The 21115-nt window shown below is 44.7% G+C and overlaps 1 protein-coding gene across 2 annotated transcripts in view; it reads left to right on the forward strand.

The window, feature by feature from the left end:
• TTC7B (tetratricopeptide repeat domain 7B) overlaps positions 1-21115 on the forward strand; it is a 249463-nt gene that overhangs the window by 98424 nt on the left and 129924 nt on the right. For both annotated transcript variants that reach the window (XM_040641537.1, XM_040641538.1), the window contains exons 6-7: positions 8213-8291; positions 13546-13718. In XM_040641537.1, coding sequence (XP_040497471.1) covers positions 8213-8291; positions 13546-13718 — 252 coding nt within the window. The remainder of the gene's footprint in view (positions 1-8212; positions 8292-13545; positions 13719-21115) is intronic.

Here is a 21115-nt window from a genome sequence, read left to right on the forward strand (position 1 = left end):
CCCTTCCTCCTCTTCTTCTCATGATCACTCTCAACCTTTGCCCTTTTCTCTTTTCTGTCCCCAACTGATTAGCCTCTCCCAGGCCCAAGCAAATTATCTGCCATGACTCATGAGAATCTATGAGAATCCCAAACGGCAACATGCTGCCTTAGGCAGAGCTGTACTGCAATACTTTATTCCCCTAAGAAAAATATCCGAGGCTTTTATTTCCCAATTTAATGGGCGAGCCCCTCCTCCCCCTACTGAGTGTGTCTGATCTGGTTTTGGACGGGACACCTAAGGCAAGCCCTGAGCCTGAGCTCCACCCCCAGAGCTGCTGCCACTCCCTGGCCCCACACTGTCTCTCCCTACCCACGTTGCTGCCTGCTTGGCTCCTGAGGGCGTTTGGACCAGTGACCCCTGTGCATTTAAAGGTCTTTTTTTTTCTTTTTTTTTTTTAATGGAGTCCCTTGGATTTTTTTTCTCACTTGTCATAGCTTTTGAAATATTGTCCCCAGACATTATTTTGGAAATGCAGTTCTGTTTTCTGCTAATTGAAATGGAAGTGAACATTGCACTCTGATTCTTGTACTTAACGTTTAGCTCAAGTGCTGTGGTACATTTGGAAGGACTGTCCTCCCCTTGTTGTTCCCACCTTTCCCCCTCTCCAGAGCACAACCGATGGGATGAAGAGGAGGTCAAAAGTCTTTTTATCTATGTGACTTGCTGCTTAGTGTTGATTAACGTTTGCAGTCATATTGTTAGCAGACCATCTCTACCTCTTAGATTGTCTTTCTGCTCCCTTTTTACCGACTTACAAGATGAATAGTAAGTTGGCCTGGTGCGCCTCAGTGTCGCGTGCAGTTTTGTCCCCTCTTGGGAAGCAGGTCATTTGGAGCCTCGGCCATGCCTGCTGTCCTCATGCTAACTGTGGATGTCTTCCAGCTCGGGTGGGATCCAGAGCAAACACTTGTCTCAGTGGAAGTAAATTATGTTGGTGCTAAGCTTTCCTCTGGTCTGTTACACACTCGTAAAACTTCAAAAGCTCAACCACCCAAATCACCAGTTTGAGCCACTAAACTACCATTAGGGGCTCAGCCACCCAATATCAGTTTTGAGTTTGGCCTGGCCCTTGTCAGTTGATTCCAGAACAATCTCTGAAAGTTGGCTGTATTAATAGAGATAGAACAAGAAGGATTCAATTCAACCACCTCAGTTCCTCAACTTCTCAGTATTGCCTCTGTTCCTGCCCCTCCCCTCTAGACTTCGGTGGAGACCCTGCACTCCTCCGTGTGGGCACCCGCACTCGTAGGAGATGTCACCATCATTTCCTGGGAGAGTAACCACAGAGCCCCAGAGAAGGAGCTTCTGTTATCCTCATGTGACATCGACTGCTGTCTTTTGTCTTTGAGAACATGGCAGGCTTTCAGTAAATAACTAAGTCAATGAATGAATCAAACTGGGGAATACCTTTTTTTTCCCTCCAAAATTAAATGTCACCAAAGCAGTAAAGCAGACTTTCATGTTCTGTAAATGGACTGGAAGGTTGATTCCAGAATTCCAGAACTGTTCAGAGCAATGACAGTTTTGAGGATAATAGTAGTAATACTGGTGAACACTTAAAAGCACTCACTGCACGTATTAACTCATTTAATTCTTAGAACCAGTCTATGAGGGGGGTACATTTGTTATCACCATTTTACAGTTGAGGAAGCTGAGGCACAGGCCCTCGCCCTAGGTCAACAACAAGTGAGTGTGAAGCTGGGACTTGAGCCTGTCCCATCTGGCTCCAGAGTCCATGTTCTATTTTGTCTCTCTAAGTGTAAGTATATAGATAAGTGTGTGGATTTCCAGGCCTTCCATGTTAGACAAGTTCTGGGGTGTTTGGTGTAGGTATTACCAGGTGGAGGAGCCCAGCTCCATGTTGGATACTGTTTGACTTCCGGGGTGAAGTTGAGCACAGTTACGGCACAGCTCAGGAGAATGCACGTTTGTTGGCTGGCTCATGATTGCACCCCTGAGCCCCTTTCCTGGTGCACAGTAGGCACTCAGGATATATTGTTGGAATGAGGATTGATATCCTTTGACCCATTCCCAAAGGCTGGAGAGGAAGGACATGAGAGGAGGCGAGCCTTCGCATATTTTGTGTTTCCTCAGAGAGCCAGGGTCTGGGCGAGTGTCGAGGAACAGGTTGTTGAGGGAGGTGGGGTGGTTCATTTTTGGGGTCCGGCTTGCATCTGTGGGCCTCTAGCACGCCACATTGGAAGGACCTGTCTGCATGTCCCTGTCCTGACGTCAAGACAGCTCTGTCTGCCTTGTCGGACTTGACCCTCTGCTGCCCAAGACGCGGCCTGGTACCCAGCACCTGCTCGGCGTGCTGCCTGCTGCCAGGCCAGCTGACCAAAACGCCTCGTCTGATCTGCTTTTGACACAGGGAAGCCTCAGTTGCTGAGGTAGTCAAAAAAAATGTTGTTAAGCCTAGTACAACTCTCATTAGGTTTGAAATGAGACTTCCGGAAGCTTCGCCTGCTTGTTCACATCCCAGCGTGGATGGTTGTCACACCCTCCGTCACCATATCTAGGCGGCAGCTGGCTTGCTTCGTTGATCGGACAGAGTCCTTTGCTAACGAGGCCAAGGTTGTGGGTTTGATCCCTGGCCTCTGACTCCAGCAGGCCATCTGTCTTCACAAATGCATGTCATTGGATACGAGGCGAAGAGTGCGTACACAGGGAGAAGCTGGAGGCCATTCTGGGAAAAACAGCTCCCTGACAGCTGGCCAGAAGCGCCCTTTCGGACTGTGAAGGATGTCTTTTTCTTCTTCCACTTTCCAGATCTGGATATCTGGTTTTGATTTCAGACTTTTTACAAAGAGGTGCTACTCAGGTTATGTAAATGAAGAGGAAGCAATTCTCAAGCCTGAGAACTAAGAGAAAGTGACCTAGAGCAGCGTGGTTTATTTCTGGTTTCCTGGGGTTGTGTTGACAGTGCCTAGCATACATTTGGGGTGGATCTTATGAAGTAAGAAGTGTCTGCTTTAGGTGTCCTGTTTGTAATCGAGAAAACTCTTCAGCAAGGAGGTGGGAAAAGAGATTTCAGAATATGAGATGGGACTCACTCTTTTCTTTCTTTTGAGGGCACCCAGCTTACTAGGTGTCACCGGGTACCTGGTTGGCTCTGTGTAGCAGTTGGGACAAAGAGGGCCCTTGCTCCCAAGATGGTCACAGTTTGATGGGCTGACAGACATAAATACAAATGAAAATCAGTGTGTTGTTCAAAATACGTGTAAGCTTGTTGGGAGCACCCAGGAGGCAGTACCTGTGTTTTCCTAGGGAAGCTGGGAAAAGGTTCCCAAGGGTGGCCTTTGACCTGAGCCTGGAAAGGTGACTGACAGTTCCCAGCCACCTCAGACAGAGAGGAGCATGTATAAAGGCACATGGGCAAGAAAGCCACCCTGAAATGTCTGGAAGGTTTTTAAAAAGGTTTTCGAAATCCTTATGATCCCTGCAGCCCTCTCAAAGCTGTCAGGCCAGGCATGCCCAGCTGTGTCACTTGGTCAGGCAGGTGTGTCGCTGCTCCCACAGGACCCATGCTGCCATGCCGCCGAGGGTATGTGTGACATGTTCTGTTTAAGAGAGTGCTTTGCTGGGCTGCCCAATCCAGTGCAGTGAGAAAGAAGGGGACAAAGAACAGGTAGAAACTGTATTCCCTTGTGGTCTTGGTTTATTCGACTCACAGTCATTCTGAAATTCATTCAACAAGTATTTATTGAGCACTTGCTGTTTGCCAGGCTCAGTCTGAGGGCTTGGGATATGCCGATGAGCAAAACACAGATCTTGGTCCACAAGGTGCCTACGTTCTTATGGGAAGGGGGGTGTGAAGCCCTCTGAGTTCCCTGAGGTGGGATGGTGTCCCTTGCTCACCAGTGTGTCCTCAGGGATGAGCCTGGAACCCGACGTACAATAGTGCTTAGTAACTGTTGAAATGACCTACTTCTTAAGAGTTTCAGGACCTGAGAAAAGCCACACGATTTCTAGGCTCTGAGGGATCTGTGGTGTTGACTTGTTCTGTAATTGATCTTTAGTTACGAATTTCTAAACCACAGAGAAGGAAAAAAAATACCTTGTCCTCACTATCCAGGAGTTTGACAAACAGCATAAAAAGTATTTTACTCACCTTGGACCCTTGAGTTTACATGACAGTGATGGTTGATATTGAATTTAAGTGTATTGGTGGCCTGGGCCACGCTCCAAGGTCAGAAAATAATCTGGAAGAACAAGTTAAGGGGAAGAATTGTCTCTTCCCACCCTAGTCCCAAGAAATGAAAGGAGAAATAATAACAAAAAAAAAAGTGTATTGAGCTTGCTGTGGGAGTAGCCATCCATCACGAGGTGAAATGGTTCTCAAGGTCTCTTTCCCCCAGCTCTGGTTTTCCACTTTGATTTTGATTTTGGAGCTCTGGCTTCCTTCCCAATGCAGTATCCCATTGGTTTGGTGGTGCAGAGGCACAGGTGGCGGTGTTAAAGAGCTCTGAATGTGGTTCAGAGTTTTCGGACAGGCGCTGCCGCGGGCTTGTACGTGAGTGTAAATTTCAGAGGCCGGCCTTCAAAAATGCTGCTGCAGGGCCTCTGGGGTCAAGAGGGAGGAGGCCAAATGCTAGCAAGTCTGCCTCCCTCGGTGTCCTCAGGAAGCCATGCTTTTGCCCTGACCTAAGGGCCCGCAGACGAGACCTGAAAGGTGGAAGGAGGCTGATGAAACCCGATGGAGAAAAAGGAGGAGGGAAGAAAAAGTACAAGGAGGCCACCAGGAGTAGAATGTGTCCCTGTGAAAAGTGGGTGGGCTTTCCTGTCAAGACAGAGCAGTAGGTTGCCTGGGTTTGACCATGAGCCGGGCGGTGGGAGTGGCCTGAGCTCCCCCTACAGGGTCAGGGACCGACAGTGATGTTGGCATCTCACGGTCGTGCCTGCGCATCTCACCGGACAAGCAGCTGGTGCTCCAGGGCCTTCCTTTCTCCCTGGTAATAGCTGAGCCGTTGGGACCCGTTCCACATGGAGGGACACGCACCCGGCTCAGGAAGCTTACCCAAGCAAGATGCGGGAGGTGAACCCCACGTTCTGACAGCTTGCCAAAGTGCTCACTGCTCATAAGCTGGCAGGAACAGTCATTTTGAGAATAGTTTGCCATAATGAATTCTGACATCATCGCGCTCTCTCAGTCAGGGATGTTGAAATGGAATAAATGACCTAATGTGAAGGGTCTGTGGAAACCCTCAAAACCAGGGAGAGTCCCTGGCTCCCTTGTCTTCATTTTGCAGTGGAGTTTTTAAGCAACAGTTCATTCTGGATATTTAACAATCTCAACATTTTAAGAATAAACTAATAGTCTAGAGACATGAAAGCAATCATGTGGCTTTTATTTCCCTCAAATTGGAGTCTTTCATAGCACTTAGAATATAATTCTTATAAGTTAATTTCCCCCTTTTTGTTCCTTTCTATCATGATTATCCATCTAGCTTAAAAAAAATTTTTTTTCTGCCCTCATGGCAATAGTGGAAATGATTGGTTGAATAAAATTATGTGACTAAAAAAACATATGAATGGTATAGGAGTTGCAGAAAATGAGATGTTTTTGCATTTGGGAAACTTTCTTCTTCTTCTAATAGTTAAAAACTTTCCCCTCCAGCCCCTTCTTCCTGCTGTCAGACTGACCTGTGGTTGTTCCTGAGGGCGCCACCTTTGTTTGCTTGGCAAGGTGTCAGGCCTCCGGGGGTTCCTGTGGATCCTTTGTTTAACAGCAGAACCTCCCAGAGCTTGAGGAAGAATTTGATTCTGAATCTAAGGCTCTCCAGAAATAATCTGGAAACAGTTGAGAAAAACTGTATTTGCTTCAAGGCCACTGTCCCTGCCTTGGGAAAGAGCCCCCCTGGCTGACCAGCCTCCTCCTGTAAGGTGCCCCCTTGAGTCCCGGACACTTCCTCCAGTCGTCCAGCAGGGGGCCTCGGTCCCGCGCGGGAGAGCCACCGGGCCCTCACAGGGGAGTTGGATTTCTCCAGCCATCCTTTCTCTTCTAAGGCAGCAGAGGCAGTACCCTCGACACCAGACTCCTTCACCTGGGCCGACGGATTTTCTTTCCAATTTTGAGCCACTTCCTGGGAGCATCTCATTAGCTGTGATCACTGGAACCCATAAAACGTGTATTATGTATATATGAGGTAATTTGCATATAAATGATATAAATCAGAGACCTGAGCTCTTGTATTCGTGTTTTGTTCTTTCTTCTAGAGCTGCACTTCAGTTTTAGAGCTGTCGTTTCTTTTGCCCAGGAAGGCAGTAGAATCTAGTACAAAGCTTCCAGCTCACCCTTTCACTGGGTTTGTGAACCTGAGCAAGGCATTTCACTTCTGTGTCAAAATGGACTAGATTGCATTGGCTTGTGGATAGCTAGAAAATTCTGTGCTTTTGTAACTGGATAAGTATCTCATTCTGCCAGGAAGGCGCGAGAGACAGTCTGAATGGCCAGTTGCTATCTTGTAGCCTACCCTGGCTTATCAAATTTAGATTCGATGCTGCCTTTTCAGAGCTAATTGCCCCCTGCTAAAACAGCCCCGTGAACCTGGGTCTCCAGTTATGTTCCCTCAATCCCACCCTTATGTCATACAGTCCAGACTGCTGTTCCTTGTACACATGGTAGGAGCTGAGTCTGCGACCCTGGAGCAAAATTAGACCACGGTGTCCACGCCCATCCCTGATGAGTTATAGCGGTTTTCTTCCCCCTGTTACTCAAGAGAGGCGAGCTTCAGCCCAAAGCAAATGTACTTTGTTGCCTGTGAACACGGATCCCATAAAAACAAACGAAGGGGAAAGCAGAGAAGATTGCATGTCCTGGGGCCCATTACCTAATTTTCATTCACGTCTCTGTTAGAGTTCCTTTAGCACTGCTTGGAGTCCTGGGCACCCGCGTCTCTTTTTATGCCACCATGAAGCTTCTGGTCTGATATCATCTGATATGTGTGGGTGAGAGGAATATGGGAGTATTGATGTAGTCACGCCAATAAACTATTATCTTAAAGTTCCGGGGCTGTTCTTGGGAACGAGGGGCCTGGGATGTCGGGTAGGTAGAAGATACAAATTAATAGCCCTTGTGAGTGCTTGTAGCATAGAGAACCCACATTCAGGTGGATTAAATACCTTTGCACAATTTAAAATGTCATCCAAGAAGAGAGCTAAATACTTAGAGCGCCTGCCACTGCCTGCAGAGGCTGGCTGACAGGTCCGTACCGGCTGACCCGCTCTGCGGCTTTTTGGAAAGATGAGATGTGTTCTAATGAGCAAGTTATAAATATCACCAAGTTATGTCATAGGTGGTGGCAGCGCTCAATGTAAAGGGACTGGCTGGGAAATGTTCCCAGCTGAACAGGCCGGGTACAGCTTTCAGGGAGGACTACAAGTGGGGGCTGGATATAGTGACCACGACATTACTAGAGAATTATCTGTCCTTTAGTGAAATGTGTCACCAAACGTGTCTCATTCCGGTGTGGGGCACTGAGAGGAGATGCGTTCCCATCCGAGTGGGGCAGCTCAAGCTTCCGGTCCTCATGCATTCGCTGGCAGAAGGGCCTTTGACCCTTGCTTCTTCTAGTTGGTGCAGAGTGGAGAGGGGGAGGGCTGGCTTGGTGACCAGCTAAGAGCAGAGTGATTGCTTGGTGGAGCCCTTCAGTTTTCATACCTGTTATCTTTGCCCGGAGCATAAAAATGGCAAGTTACAGGAAGCCTTTAGCATACTGCTTTCGGTGCCTTGTCGAAATTCCTGTGCCCTCTTGCCACCCGCCTTTTAAGTGAAAACAGATTTCAGCACCACCCAGTAGAGCAGGAAAACTATGGAGCCATTGTAAGGTTGAAGATAGACTCTTGAAAGATATCTTCCATCTTCCTTCCTTCCTTCCTTCCTTCCTCACTTCCTTCCTTCCTTTTTCTTCTTCTTCTTTTTTTTTTGGCTTCAGAACTTTCATATTTTTTTTCCTTGAGAAAATTTGTTTGTGGAAGCACAAAAGACCAGCAGTCCTAGGCCAAATTTTTCAGAATTGAGCAAAGATGGACAGACATGTGCAGAATAGTTGTTTGCTTAAAATCTAGCCAACAGCTTTTATGTAGACAAAATGCATCGAAATATGTGTATAAAATATTTAATATTAATGCACGCCAGATGGAAACCCTGTCAAATTCTGTGTGCACACAGGAACTTGACGAGAGGAGTCGGGAGATTTAGAGAGATCCTCAGAGCAGTAGAAACAAGAACAACGCAAAACCTGCGAATGGTGAGTGTGATGGATAATTTGATTGAGGCCAGGAGGGCACTTCAGGTGTTCTCTCTCCTCCCCCTGCCCTGGTCTCCCCTCCGCCATGTTTTTTTTAATATATATATATATATGTGTGTGTGTGTGTGTGTGTGTGTATATATATATATACACATATATATACACTTTATTGAGTTATAATTTCCACAGCTCACCCATTTAACGTCAGCGGTTTTTAGTGTACTCACCACATTGTTCAGCCATCACTAATATTTCATTTCAGAACATTCTCATCCCCAAAAAGAAACCCCTTACCTATCAGTAGTCAATCCCCATTCTCCCCTTTTCCCCCAGCCTCTGGCAACCACTCATTTATGTTTTGCTTTTATGGATGTGCCTATTTTGGACATTTCATGTAAATGGAATTATATACTAGGTGGTCTTTTTATGACCAACCGGCTTTACTCAGCATGGTATTTTCACGGTTCACCCATGTTGGAGCATAGATCGGCCCTTCACTCCTTTTTTGTGAGCAAATACTATTCCACTGCATGAATATAACACATTTTATGTATCTGGTCATCAGTTGATGGACATTTGGATTGTTTCCATGTGTTGGCTGTTATGAATAATGCTATGGACATTCTTATGCAAGTTTTTAGGCGGACATGTGTGTTTATGTACCTAGGAGTGGAATTGCTGGATCATATGGTGGCTCAATCTGGAGGAATTGCCAGAAGATTTTCCAAAGCAGCCACACCATTCTGTATCCCACCAGCAGTTAGGAGGGCTCCAATTTCTCCATATCCTTGACAACACTTGTTATTGTCTGTCTTTTTAGTCCTAGCCGTCCCAGTATGCATGACGTGCTGTTTCGTTGTGGTTTTAGTTTACATTTCCCTGACGGCTGATGAAGTTGAGCATCTTTTTATGTACCTACTGGTCATGCTACCTCTTGAAACAGAAGAAACGCATCCTCTAAGGCAGGGAGACTGTAAGCCCTCCCAGACGCCAGTGTGGTGAAGAGATTGCTTGTATGCTAATGATTTCACACCAAAACCCAGCCACAGCAAAGCAGATTGGACCCTGAAGAGTACTTAGTTGTTTGATGATTATGTTGATCCTAAAGCTTAGAGGAGAAATAGAAAAGCTAGTTAAGTAACCTGGTTCATCAGCAGTTTGGCTGTGTTTTTGGCCTAAGTTCTCTCTCTTCGTTTTAACCCTTGAACTTTCTTGGCTGGGGAGGCGATAGCTGATACCACCATAGCTTGCTCTGCAGAGCCGTAGCCAAGGGCTGTCTGGGTGGCGGCCTGGTGCTTGCCAGAGACGAAGCAAATACCACGTGTCACAACTGCCATGACAGCCCCACGCAAGATTCCACCTTCTTTCGTCTTGTTATCAGTGCCCTCGTCCTCCCATCGTCATGACCCCTTTCAGTGCTACAGGGGAGTTTTCAGTTGGGACAGGCCCAGTGACTCCTGTCGTGGGAAGTGAGGCTGTATCTTCGCTTTGGGGTCTCCAGGGTTCCAGTATACAGATATCCAGCTCATGGGGCCAGATGCCGAAGCAAGGTCTCACTTGGTCTTTGGCATTTATTTATATATTGATGTGATTTTAGGGGTGTCTTAAGAAGTTCAAACCAGACATTTTGATTTGTAGAGTTCTTTAAGGAAAAAAAAAACTCAAAAAATGTGGATAAAAATTGTTGCCAAATGTCTTTGCTCTCAAATTGACCTACTCCCAACATTTCATAAAACTTCTTGCCTGGTCAGCATGAATAGCCCCTTTTAAGATTTAGAAGCACAATTAAAGTAACTGATTATATTGGCAAGTGTTCTTATCATTGCTTTAAAAGCTGATTAAAAAGCCAATCTTTGAAAATTGCTTAAATATGGAGCATTTGTTCGTATTGTTGACTCAAAAGCATATATATTTTATTAAGGAGATTAATGGCTTTTCCCCCATTAGAAGGTGTGAGTGCATTGAATACGCTGCCTGCTGCTTACTTCAACATTATTCTTCACAGAATTAGAGAATATCTTCCATTATTTCCTAAGGTTTATGATATTCAAATCAATGTACTTTAACTTCTAAAAATCCTGTGAGGTGGGATTCTGAATAAAGACATGTCAGGAAGGGAGAGAGGTTTCTTCAATTATTATTGTCTTTTTTCGGAGACGTACTGTGAGGAGGCCGCTAAAGAAGTCTGGGTGGATGGAGCTGCCCCTGGCCATTTTCAGCTATGAACTGGTTAGTGTTGACACGAGGGAAGCCACTTCCTCTCTGTGTTGGTTTTGAGGTACAAGTAAGTATACCTTTGGTCTTGGTTGATGAGCCTCAGGTGACCTAGGTTGAACTGCTTCCAGTTCCTTGAGTGCTTCACCAAAGGTGTACGTCAGAATTACCTGAGGAATTTGAACAAATGCACATCCCTATTTCTGACCCCAGAAATGCCAGCTGAGTAGGTTTGAGGCAGGACCCGAGAATCTTATGTTGTCGTTTCCACTAGGGATCCTTTGCCCTCTGTAGTTGTGAAGCACTTCGTGGGTCTTATTCACGGGTATCTTGGTCTACACTAGCCGTCAGAAAGCTTGTCCAAATAAATAAATAAATTAATTAATTAAAAAAAAAAAAGCTTGCCCAGTTAATGCTGCTCACAGCTGTATGATTCCTTAAAGATGAGTTGATCGTTGCAAACTTTTGACGCTCTTATGAGATGGAAAAGTTGCTTTGTAAACTCTGTCGGGGGTGAGACCACAGCCGAGAAGGATTTACAAGTCCGTTTACAGCAACCCCACTCTTAGATAAATACTTCGAAGAACTGAAAGCAGGTGTTCAAACAAACCATTGTACGTGAATGTTCGTAGCAGCACTATTTACGCCAGCCAGAAGATGGAAGCGATCCCAAGGTCATTCGATGGATGACTAGATAAACAAAACATGGTACGTCCACACAATAGAGTATTATTCAGCCACAAAAAGGGATGAAGCACTAACCCAGGCTCTGACATGAGTCAGCCTTGAACACATGATGCTGAGGGCAAAAGCCAGACATAAAAAGGCCCCATAGTAGAGGATTCCATTTATACAACATGTCCCCAATGGGCAAATTGACAGAGATAGAAAGCACATTAGTTGTTCCCGGGGTCTGGAAGGAGGGAATGGAAAGTGACCACTAGAAGGGTACAGGGTTTCCTCTCCGGTGATATCCTGGAACCAGAGAGAGGTGATGGTTGCATAGCACTGTGAATGTACTGAGTGCCTTTGGGTTATACATTAAAATGGTTAAAATGATGAATGTTAGGTTAGGTGAATTTTACCACAATTAGAAAAATACATACACAACGGATTTAATGACCAAGTTTATACATTAAAGTTTGACTTCTTTCTGGCTCCCTTCCTTCCCTTCCTTCCCTTCTGACCTTATTTGAAAGGTACCAACAATTTGTAAGCATTTCAATGGCAAGCAGATAAAACCGGAGTACAGAAAGTGAAAAGTCCAGTCAATAGTGGTGCTTGTGCTGGTCATTTCTCATATTTATCTCCTGTTCTGAACTCCATTTGAGCTGTCTGTGCATATGACCAGGCATCCTTCCTAATCGGTTAGAGCAGGGGTGGAGTGACACGTTTCAAACATGCAATCACATCAAAACCTCATTTTCAAAGTCTCTCTGGAAGGTTAATACCTGGAGGTAAAGTGAGATCTAGCATGAGCTGTCTCGTAGTGGACAAGCTGACTGTGGAGGACAAAGATTTTTATAACTTTAGAATCCCTCCATGGCAGGTCTATCCAGAAAATGAAGCTCCTTGTTCATTTTTTTTCCTTTGACATTTTTTTTCCTCCACTATAGTGAATGGCGGTTACTTTTTGCCAGTTGATGCTTCCAGCAGAAGTCATTAGCTTATATGACTGCAGGGAGATCGAAATGAAACTATAATGGAAGGTTTAAGAAAACAGTGCAGGAACTGTTTAGGTCCTGAAAATTGTGTTCTTATGAGATCTTTACAGATGGCTCAGTTGGGGATGATAGGAGTGCATTTAATTTCACATTTTTATAGACATTAAAGCCAATGGGTCTTACTTGGGAATAATCAAGAAAATTTGCCTTTACCCGGTGGTTATCAGAAGCCACTAAGCTAGTGATTTGGTTGCATTTAAGTTTCCTTGTGGTGTTTTAGGAGAGTTCACGCGGATGAAAACCTAGCAAAGTTCTGTTCTGGAACATATTTATTTAAAAAGTCTCACTCTCAGGGAAGATCGACATTCTTTGCCTGCATGTTTCCAAAGAATGTGAAAACCTTATGGAAAAACCTGATGGTCGAAGTTTTATTTTGCCGCCTTCGGCTGATTATGGGGTAACATGGGCCACCCTGAGGTGCACCTGCTTCTGTTCTCAGGGAGATTTTGTGGGGTTTTTTTGTTTGTTTGTTTTTACCTCTCCTCTTCTTTATCACTGGAAGATTACGAGGTAAGTGAACCGATCTGCATCGGCTAACAAAATCTCTCTTAGTAGATGTCACATACCCCCTCCTCCCATTGATCAGACGTGAACTGTTCTACTGCAGAGAGTTTGAAAAGCCTAGTAATCTGTGTCTGACTTAGGATGACAAGATCCAGATATATCTGGGTTTTCTCAGTGAGAGAAGAGATACCTATCCAGCTTTGAAAAAGAGTCTTTCCTGATCAGTAGCCATACTTGCCACCTTGCTTTCTCTTCTGCACAGGCCAGCAGTAGCCCTTGGGCTGGAAGGCCCAGGGTGCACCGAGACTGGCCCTTGGCACTTCAAAGAGGGAAGGCATTCCAAAAATCTACCCTGGGTACCATCTTACCAGCAATGAAAACCTTTTTTTTTTTTTTTTCCAGGAATAACATCATCTAGGTTGAGCACCGGCTTATTGCCAAGTTTGGGTTTTAGCAGGGATCTGTTGGGAGGTGATGAAAATATTTGCAGCTCACCTATGATAAGAGCTTTTGGGAAGGAGCTGAACTAAAAGTTTCCATTGTTCCAGAGCGTCACAGAGGCAGGGTGGCATTCGAAGGGCACTGACTATTTTCTGAACTGGTTCAAATACCTTAGTGTATTTTTTTTCCTTTTCTTTTTTGTCATCAACTGATATAATTTTCATCAGAGAAGTAACAATGTTTAATCATGAGTCTTGCAATAGTGCCTAGCACAAAGTGATGACGGGAAAATATTGACTGAAGGAGCGAGTGAGTGAATGAATGATACAGAATCGATTCACAGTTGTGCCTTTGCTCCTTTGTGTTCCCAGACAATAGCCAGGCAATTGGCGGAGATCTTGTTGCGGGGTATGTGTGAACAGAGCTACTGGAACCCCCTGGAGGACCCACCCTGCCAGTCACCTCTGGATGATCCTCTCCGGAAAGGAGCAAACACAAAAACCTACACCCTCACTCGGAAAGCCCGCATCTACTCAGGAGAGAAGTATGGCCATCGATGTCCTCAGTTGTAGGTTAGGGGATGGGAGGAAAACTTTGGGAAAACTCAAGGATGAGTAGAAGTTCAAGGGCAGATTCTTCCCCTAAAACAGAACCAGACAAACAAGTCTCATTTGCCAATTTAATGGAGATACCTCATTACTTTTTGTAACTTCAGTGAATATCAGTGCACTGGTGGGCACATTTTAAGTAGGAAAATTCTCTCCTCTCGGTGCTTGGCTACTATTCTTGGCCATCGCTATTGGTCTTTGGGATTCTCATTCTGTTTATTATAAGAACCCCAGCATTATCCAGCAATCAGTGACAAAGCTGTTTGTAAGCCAGAGTTAGCCTTTTTTCTTTTCTTCAGCAATTCCTTGATCCTTTTGTTTACAGATTTGTTTTAAACTGAATTAGCTATGAGAAGAAGGAGAATTAAATTATTTGTAAGTGACTGGAAGGCGATGTCACTTTAGAACTTCTTAATTTTTCTAAGTTTTAAATCTGGGACTTGGCCGCCTTGGAGGAAGGTGGGCTAGGGAACCTCTACAGCCTCAGCGTGGGCCTTCCCCAGGTTGGGGAGTGGGGGGCTGGCAGGAGAGACCATGAGGGGGGCCAGGAGACAGGAGCTTGTTGACTCACTCTTGATTCCTCCCCTTAGAGTCTCACCCTCCCATCTTTGCCGGTTCCTGCAAGGAAGAGGCATGATGGCAGTTCAGAATCTCTCCACGAGGGGAAGGGGGCGTGTATGAATAAATGTGGAAACCTTCCGCAATGGTTATCAAATTGAAAAAATGGCAGAGAGACTGCAGGCTGCTTCTTCTGAGGCCTCAGAGCAGGGGGGTGGGGGGGGTGACTAGATGCTTACTGCATCTGTGACTTCTGAAAATGATTGTCACATTTTCAAAGGGGACAGCATTTCTCCAGTAGGCAGCCTCCTCTTAATTCCCTTACGCTGACTCTGGCAGTTCTCTCCCTCATCCTCCTCTTGTTCAGACTGCATTTCTTATACGGATTTAGACAAGTGAGCATATTCTTAACTTTTTCCCTAGGCTATTTTAGTTCGTGTTTAATCCCCCTTTTAATTTAATCCCCCCTTTTCATGGCCTTGTTGAACCATGAGTTTGCTGAATTCACAGCCTCTGCTTACTCCTTAGTTCTTATCTGGATTCACAGAACATCTGTTCTAGCGCTTCCCAAACTCTCACTTTAAAAATGCTGACCCCTCACTATGAACTATGTAGAAGCAGGTTTGGGGTTCATTTTTAAAGTGAAATTTATATCGTAAAAATAGGCCTGGGTTTTTTGGGTGTTTTTTTCCTGCTTTCTGTGCTGCTTAATAGACAAGTATATAAGGTGCCAGGTATATTGAGAAACTCAGCTCCTGCTCCCTCCCCTCAGCAAGCTGGAAACGTGGGTAGAGCTCTGTGTTTGTTTGGGCGTTTTTCCAATGTGGCCTCACCTCTTGAAGGCAGAAAAGCTCATAATGCTGGCCATTTCTCCTTTATTTTGTAAACCACTCAGATCTTGTCACTCTCCTGACATCAACTTCTCCAGCTGTCAAAGGAGAATTATGGAGGCAACATGAAGATCTAGAAAATGCAATTACTAGTTACAGGGAGATTCCCATACCAGGACTGGTTGCTGAGTCACAATTTCATTCCACACAGATACAATCAGCTTTTTTTTTTTTTAACCGTTTTCTTGAGATGTGATTCACATACTATACAATTCATTTATTTAAAGTATACAGTTCAGGGGGCACCTGGCTGGGTTAGTTGAAAGAGCATGTGCCTCTTGATCTTGGGGTCATGAGTTCAAGCCCCACATGGGATGTAGAGATCACGTAAATAAGTAAAAAAAAACTTTAAAAAAAATACAGTTCAGTGGCTTTTAATATAGTCATATAATTGTGCTTCTGTCACCATAATCAACTTTAGAACATTTTTATTACCCCAACAATAAACCTAACACCCCTAAGCTGTCACCCCCATCCCTCAATCCCTTGCCTTTTTCATATGAATTTTAGTATCAGTTTGTCCATTTCTGCAAAAAAAAAAAACAAAAAAAAAACCACCACCACCACCAACAACAACAAAAAAAAACAGAAAGAGAGAAAAGAAAAGGCAGCTAGGATTTTGATAGGAATTGCATTGAATCCATAGATCAGTTTGGGGGAATATTGCCATCTTAACAATATTGAGTCTTCTGATCCATGAACATGGGATATCTTTTCATTTATTTAAGTCTTCTTCAGTTTCTTTCAACAGTGATTTGTTGTTTTCAGGGTATAAGTTTTTCACTTATTTCATGAAACTTACTGTGTGTGTGCATGCTATTCTTTTGGGTACTATTATAAGTGGAATTGTTTTCTTAATTTTGTTTTTGGTTTGTTCATTGCAGATATAGAGAAATACAGTTGATTTTCTGTATTGATCTTATATACCGCAATCTTGCTGAACTTGTTCATTTGTTCAAGTAGTGTTTTAGATTCCTTAGGATTTTCCACGTACCAGATCATGTCATCTGCAAATAGAGTTAGTTTTACTTCTTCCTTTCTAACTAAGATACTTTTATTTCATTTTCTTTCCTAATTGCTTTGGCTAGAACCTCCAGTACAGTGTTGAATAGAAGTGGCAAGGAGTGGTGGACGTCCTTGTCTTATACCTGCTGTTAGGAGGGGGAAAGCTCCCAGTCTTTCACCATTAAGTGTGAAATTAGCTGTGGGTTTTCATAAGTACCTTTCATCAGACTGAGAAAGTTCCTTTCTGTCACTAGTTTGTGGAGTCCTTTTTATCTTGAAAGGGCATTTAATTTTGTCAAGTGCTTTTTCTGCATCTATCGAGATAATCATGTATTTTGTCCTTTATTCTGTTGATGTAATGTATTACATTAATTGATTTTCAGATGCTAAGCCAACCTTTGTCAAATTTCATTGACCTTTTTGAAGAACCAACTTTGGTTTTGTTCAATTTTTTTATTGTGTCTCTCTTCACTATTTCATTAATTTCCACACCAATCCTTATTCTTTCAGTTATCACTGTCAGTTTTGAGCTTTCTAGTTTTGTATGTTCACAATGATACTTCGGGTTTATTAGTAAAGAGAGAAAGCCTTTTGGGATTATACTTGTCTTGGGGCTCCCTGATCACTGGGACTATCTGATCAGTCAGCCCCGTGGCAAAAAGGATGTTATTACCAATTCAGTTATACTGCTTGGCAGGCGAAAAAGGGATTCCAAAATAATGATTAAATCCCATCTTGGCCAGTAGTCTCAAATGCTTCCCCCTTCTCAGTCTCTTATGAGAAATAATGAACACAGAGCAGACTTTAGAAGGCACAAGGCCTTCCAGCTCCAGCAGGTCATAAGGACCATTCAGAATAGCTGGTCATAATGGAATATAACAGAAAAGTGAGCTCTGTCAGAAAACTCAACTCCTTGTCACTGAGGCCTGGACCTGAAGTGGAAACAGGATGCCCATTCTCTCCCCATCTTCAATTTTGAAAGGAAATAAAATGTTGATAATCCTAGATAGGAAAGAGGGGAGGGATCACATGCTATGGGCCTCTTTGCTTCCTTCTTTCTAGGTCTTTCTGTGAGGAATTTTTTGACTTTTGCTCATTTATTTATTAAAGATGTATTTATTTATTTTAGAGAGAGCGAGTGGGGGAGGAGCAGAGGGAGAGGGAAAGAGACTCCCTGCTGAGCACAGAGCCCGACTGGGGCTCCATCGCAAGACCCTGAGATCATGACCTGAGTGGAAATCAAGAGTTGGATGCTTAACTGACTGTGCCACCCAGGCACCCCTGCTTACTTATTTTTTAAGTAAGCTTTTTATTGACACATAACACATATTAAGAGAAATACACAAACCAAAATATAAAACTTGATGAATTTTTGCCAAGTGAATACATCCATGTAATTATTTAGCACCATGATCAAAAAACAGACATTGCCAGAAACCTTGAGGCCCTCTACTGATTACTACCCCCTACCCAAGGGTAACCATCCTGAGTTCTATCCCAATAATTAGTTTGTACCATTTTTGAAATTTATATAAATGGAATAATATCTGAAGAACTCTCTTGTTTAACTTCTTCTGTCTGACATTATGTTTGAGAGATTCACCCATATTTCTACATGCAATTATTATGTAGTATTCCATACATACTCCAATATATTGATCCATTCTACTCATGATGGAAGTTAGAGTTGTTTCTCATTTGGGACTGCTTCCATCTCATTCAGGCCCTGGCCCAAGTAGCTTGACTATTATCTTCGCAGAAAGGTATTCCCCAATCACCTTATCTACCTGTCCTTTCCGAGCATATTCTGTCACATGAGCTCATTTATTTTTCATCATAGCACCTAAAATACCGATTTTTTTTGTTTGCGTGTTTATCTGACTCCTTCTTCTAGAATGTGCTGCAATGAATATTCTTGCACATGTTCCTTAGTGCACACGCATCAGGTGTATCTTCCTGCAATCGTATTCTTCCTTGTAAAAAAACACTTGAGACTTCATGATTAGCACCAAGTAAGAAACGAGATTAAACACTCCTCTTCCGCCAGAAAGTGGATGATGAAAACATTTACTGAGAGCCGGGAGCCAGACATTGTGCTGAACTCCTTTGTAGGCCCTGCAGGAGAGAGTGACTAGCGTGGACTTCTAAATACAGGTCTGAACCTCCCTGAGCCAGCGCACAGGGTTAGGGTAAGGATGAGGACACTGTTGAAAGTGTGAAGATGAGGGCATTGAAGGGTCAGGAAAAGCACGCAATGGCAGCACTGAAGCCGCGTGAACAACCCGCTGTGCCCCCTGCCTGCCACCCCGTGCTCACCTCGAGCGAACACGGCCCTCCTTCCGGTCACGGTGGGGGGCCTGTCCTCTCTTCGGGAATGCAGAAGCCCTTGTACAAGGCCATATGCTTTTGTGGGACTCACCCAGTCCACTCTAGAGCACAGCTCAGCGGACTTGATCAGAATAAAGGACGTTTCTTTCTTGTCACGAAGGGGTGTTGTTGGCCTGTATGGAATTGTGTGCCTGGGTGATCCTCACATTGGACTGGCTGATCCCTCATAATCAACAGGTACTCTTAATGATTAAGTCCTTTTCCTTTCTTGAAACCCTTGTCCCTCCACACCAACCTGACACTGATGTACTTTCTGCCTCAGCATGTTTTAACGGTACGACTCGGGGATGGAGAGAGCTGCAGCCACTGTGGGCTCTGACGCTCTAGCTCTTACCCACTGGCTGTGGTTCAGAGGCTGTATTTCTCCGGGAATTCTCTAGGGGTACCACAACCAGGCAAGGCATATTAAAACTTTTAGTAAGGCAGGGGCACCTGGGTGGCTCAGTTGATTGAGTGTCTGACTCTTTTTTTTTTTTTTTTAAAGATTTTATTTATTCGACAGAGATAGAGACAGCCAGCGAGAGAGGGAACACAAGCAGGGGGAGTGGGAGAGGAAGAAGCAGGCTCATAGCGGAGGAGCCTGATGTGGGGCTCGATCCCATAACGCCGGGATCACGCCCTGAGCCGAAGGCAGACGCTTAACCGCTGTGCCACCCAGGCGCCCTTGAGTGTCTTGACTCTTGATTTCAGCTCAGGTTATGATCTCATGGGTCATGGGATTGAGCCCTGAGTTGGGCTCCCTGCTTGGTGGGGAGTCTGCTTGAAATTCTCTCCCTCTTTTCCCTCTGCCCCTCGACCCTCTCATTCTCTCTCTCTCTCTCTCTAAAAATAAATAAATAAATCTTAAAAAAAAAAAAAAAAACCAACCACCTAGAAAAGCACCATTGCTGGGCCTTGGAGTTAATATTGTCATTTACACATAACTTTCTTGTGGGTCAGAGGTGTTCAGAGCCCTCCTTGCACCTAGATAGCGTCTGCGTTGACACCTGGATGGTGCCTTTGACTTCCAGACATCCAGCTCGTCATTAGTTGTGTAATAGCGAAAGATGACAGAAAGATGAACTGCAGTGGATAAAATTGGATTAATTTCTTTTGTAGGATGGTTTCTACCACGTACAGTGACATTTTTCACCCATCTGGGGAAATTTTTAGAAAGGGCTGTGATTTGGCAGCCTTGGCAAGGTCATGATCACTATTCATAAATGAAGATTCTTACCCGTGCTCCTTTTATGTAGAGTCAGACGATGAATAGGTAGATCCATCCAAAGTAAGAAAACGAGCCACTTGCCGGAAGGTCAGTGCAGGCGTTAGGAAGGCGGCTGGGCTTGGACCGTAGCCCTTCCATCTACGCTCAGCAGTGCTGTGCTCCCACCTCCTCTCCTGGCCCCAGTCTGTCCTCCAGCAGCTTGTCTCACTGTCCATAAACCCTGTGTTCTCCCTGCCCCTTCTTATCCCCACACCCTGCCCTTCAGTCAACGTCCTATGGGTCGGGCCCCAGTTTTTCCACTCCACAAGGCTGAGGCCTGGGTACCCCAGGATCTCTCCTGATGTTCTTGGACCCCCAGAGGAGACTGTCGCAAAAGAAAGACCCCAATGATTTTGACCATCTACCCGGAGCTCCATTATCTCCTTCAACGGAGAGCAGGGGAGGAATGGCCAGAAATGGGTTGAAAGAATCCACATGTAGTGGAAGGGGCATTCTGGTGTATAGTTTTCAGCATGTCTCTTAAAACTGCCCTTCCTCTTCCTCTCACCCCCCACTTCTTCCTGCCAGCTCTGAGAGTTTGCCGCACTCCTGACTCCCCATCTCGCCTGCCTCGAAGGAAGGGTAGAGGAAGTGGAATTAGAATCAGTTAATGTGCTACTTGTTAGCAGCTCTGGTAAAAATAACACAACTTAGCGTTTAAGCAGGCTGGATGGCTCAGATGGAATTTGGGGATTATCCATGGACTGAATTGGCTGGTGTTAAGTCACAATTAGCACGGGCTCTCTCTTCTTTTCAATTAGTCTGGACAATGCAGAACTGGCTGGCTGTGAGAAAAATGGTTAATGTTACTGCTTTATTGGTAAGGTCCCCATGGTATGTAAGCACAGCCAGGATATCAGGAAATGATGGCTGGGTGGACACACACACACACACACACACACACACACAGTCGTGAGCACTCTTCATTCAAAGCCTATAGGCTCTATTTCTGAATTTAAGGGGAAAGAAGAGTTCTGTCTTTGAAAAACCCAGCTCCCCTCAAGCTACCTGTTTAAAGAAGTTTCTGCAAATCCCAGAATCTTGCTCTTCATTTATAGGCCAGACTTTTCATCACATTTTAGCCCTGCAAGGGCAATGGGGACCACTCCACAGGTGATCTCCTTACCTCTGGGGACGTCAGAGGTTGTAGAAAGAGAACCAGGCCCTGTGCTTTTTCTGTTTTGTGCTTCGTGGTCCTTTGATGGCATGCCATACAAAAGTTGCCAGCCCTTCAAAGAGAACAAGT

The sequence above is a fragment of the Ursus maritimus genome, unplaced genomic scaffold, assembly GCF_017311325.1.
Source record: "Ursus maritimus isolate PB19 unplaced genomic scaffold, ASM1731132v1 scaffold_25, whole genome shotgun sequence".
Taxonomy (NCBI): Eukaryota; Metazoa; Chordata; class Mammalia; order Carnivora; family Ursidae; genus Ursus; species Ursus maritimus.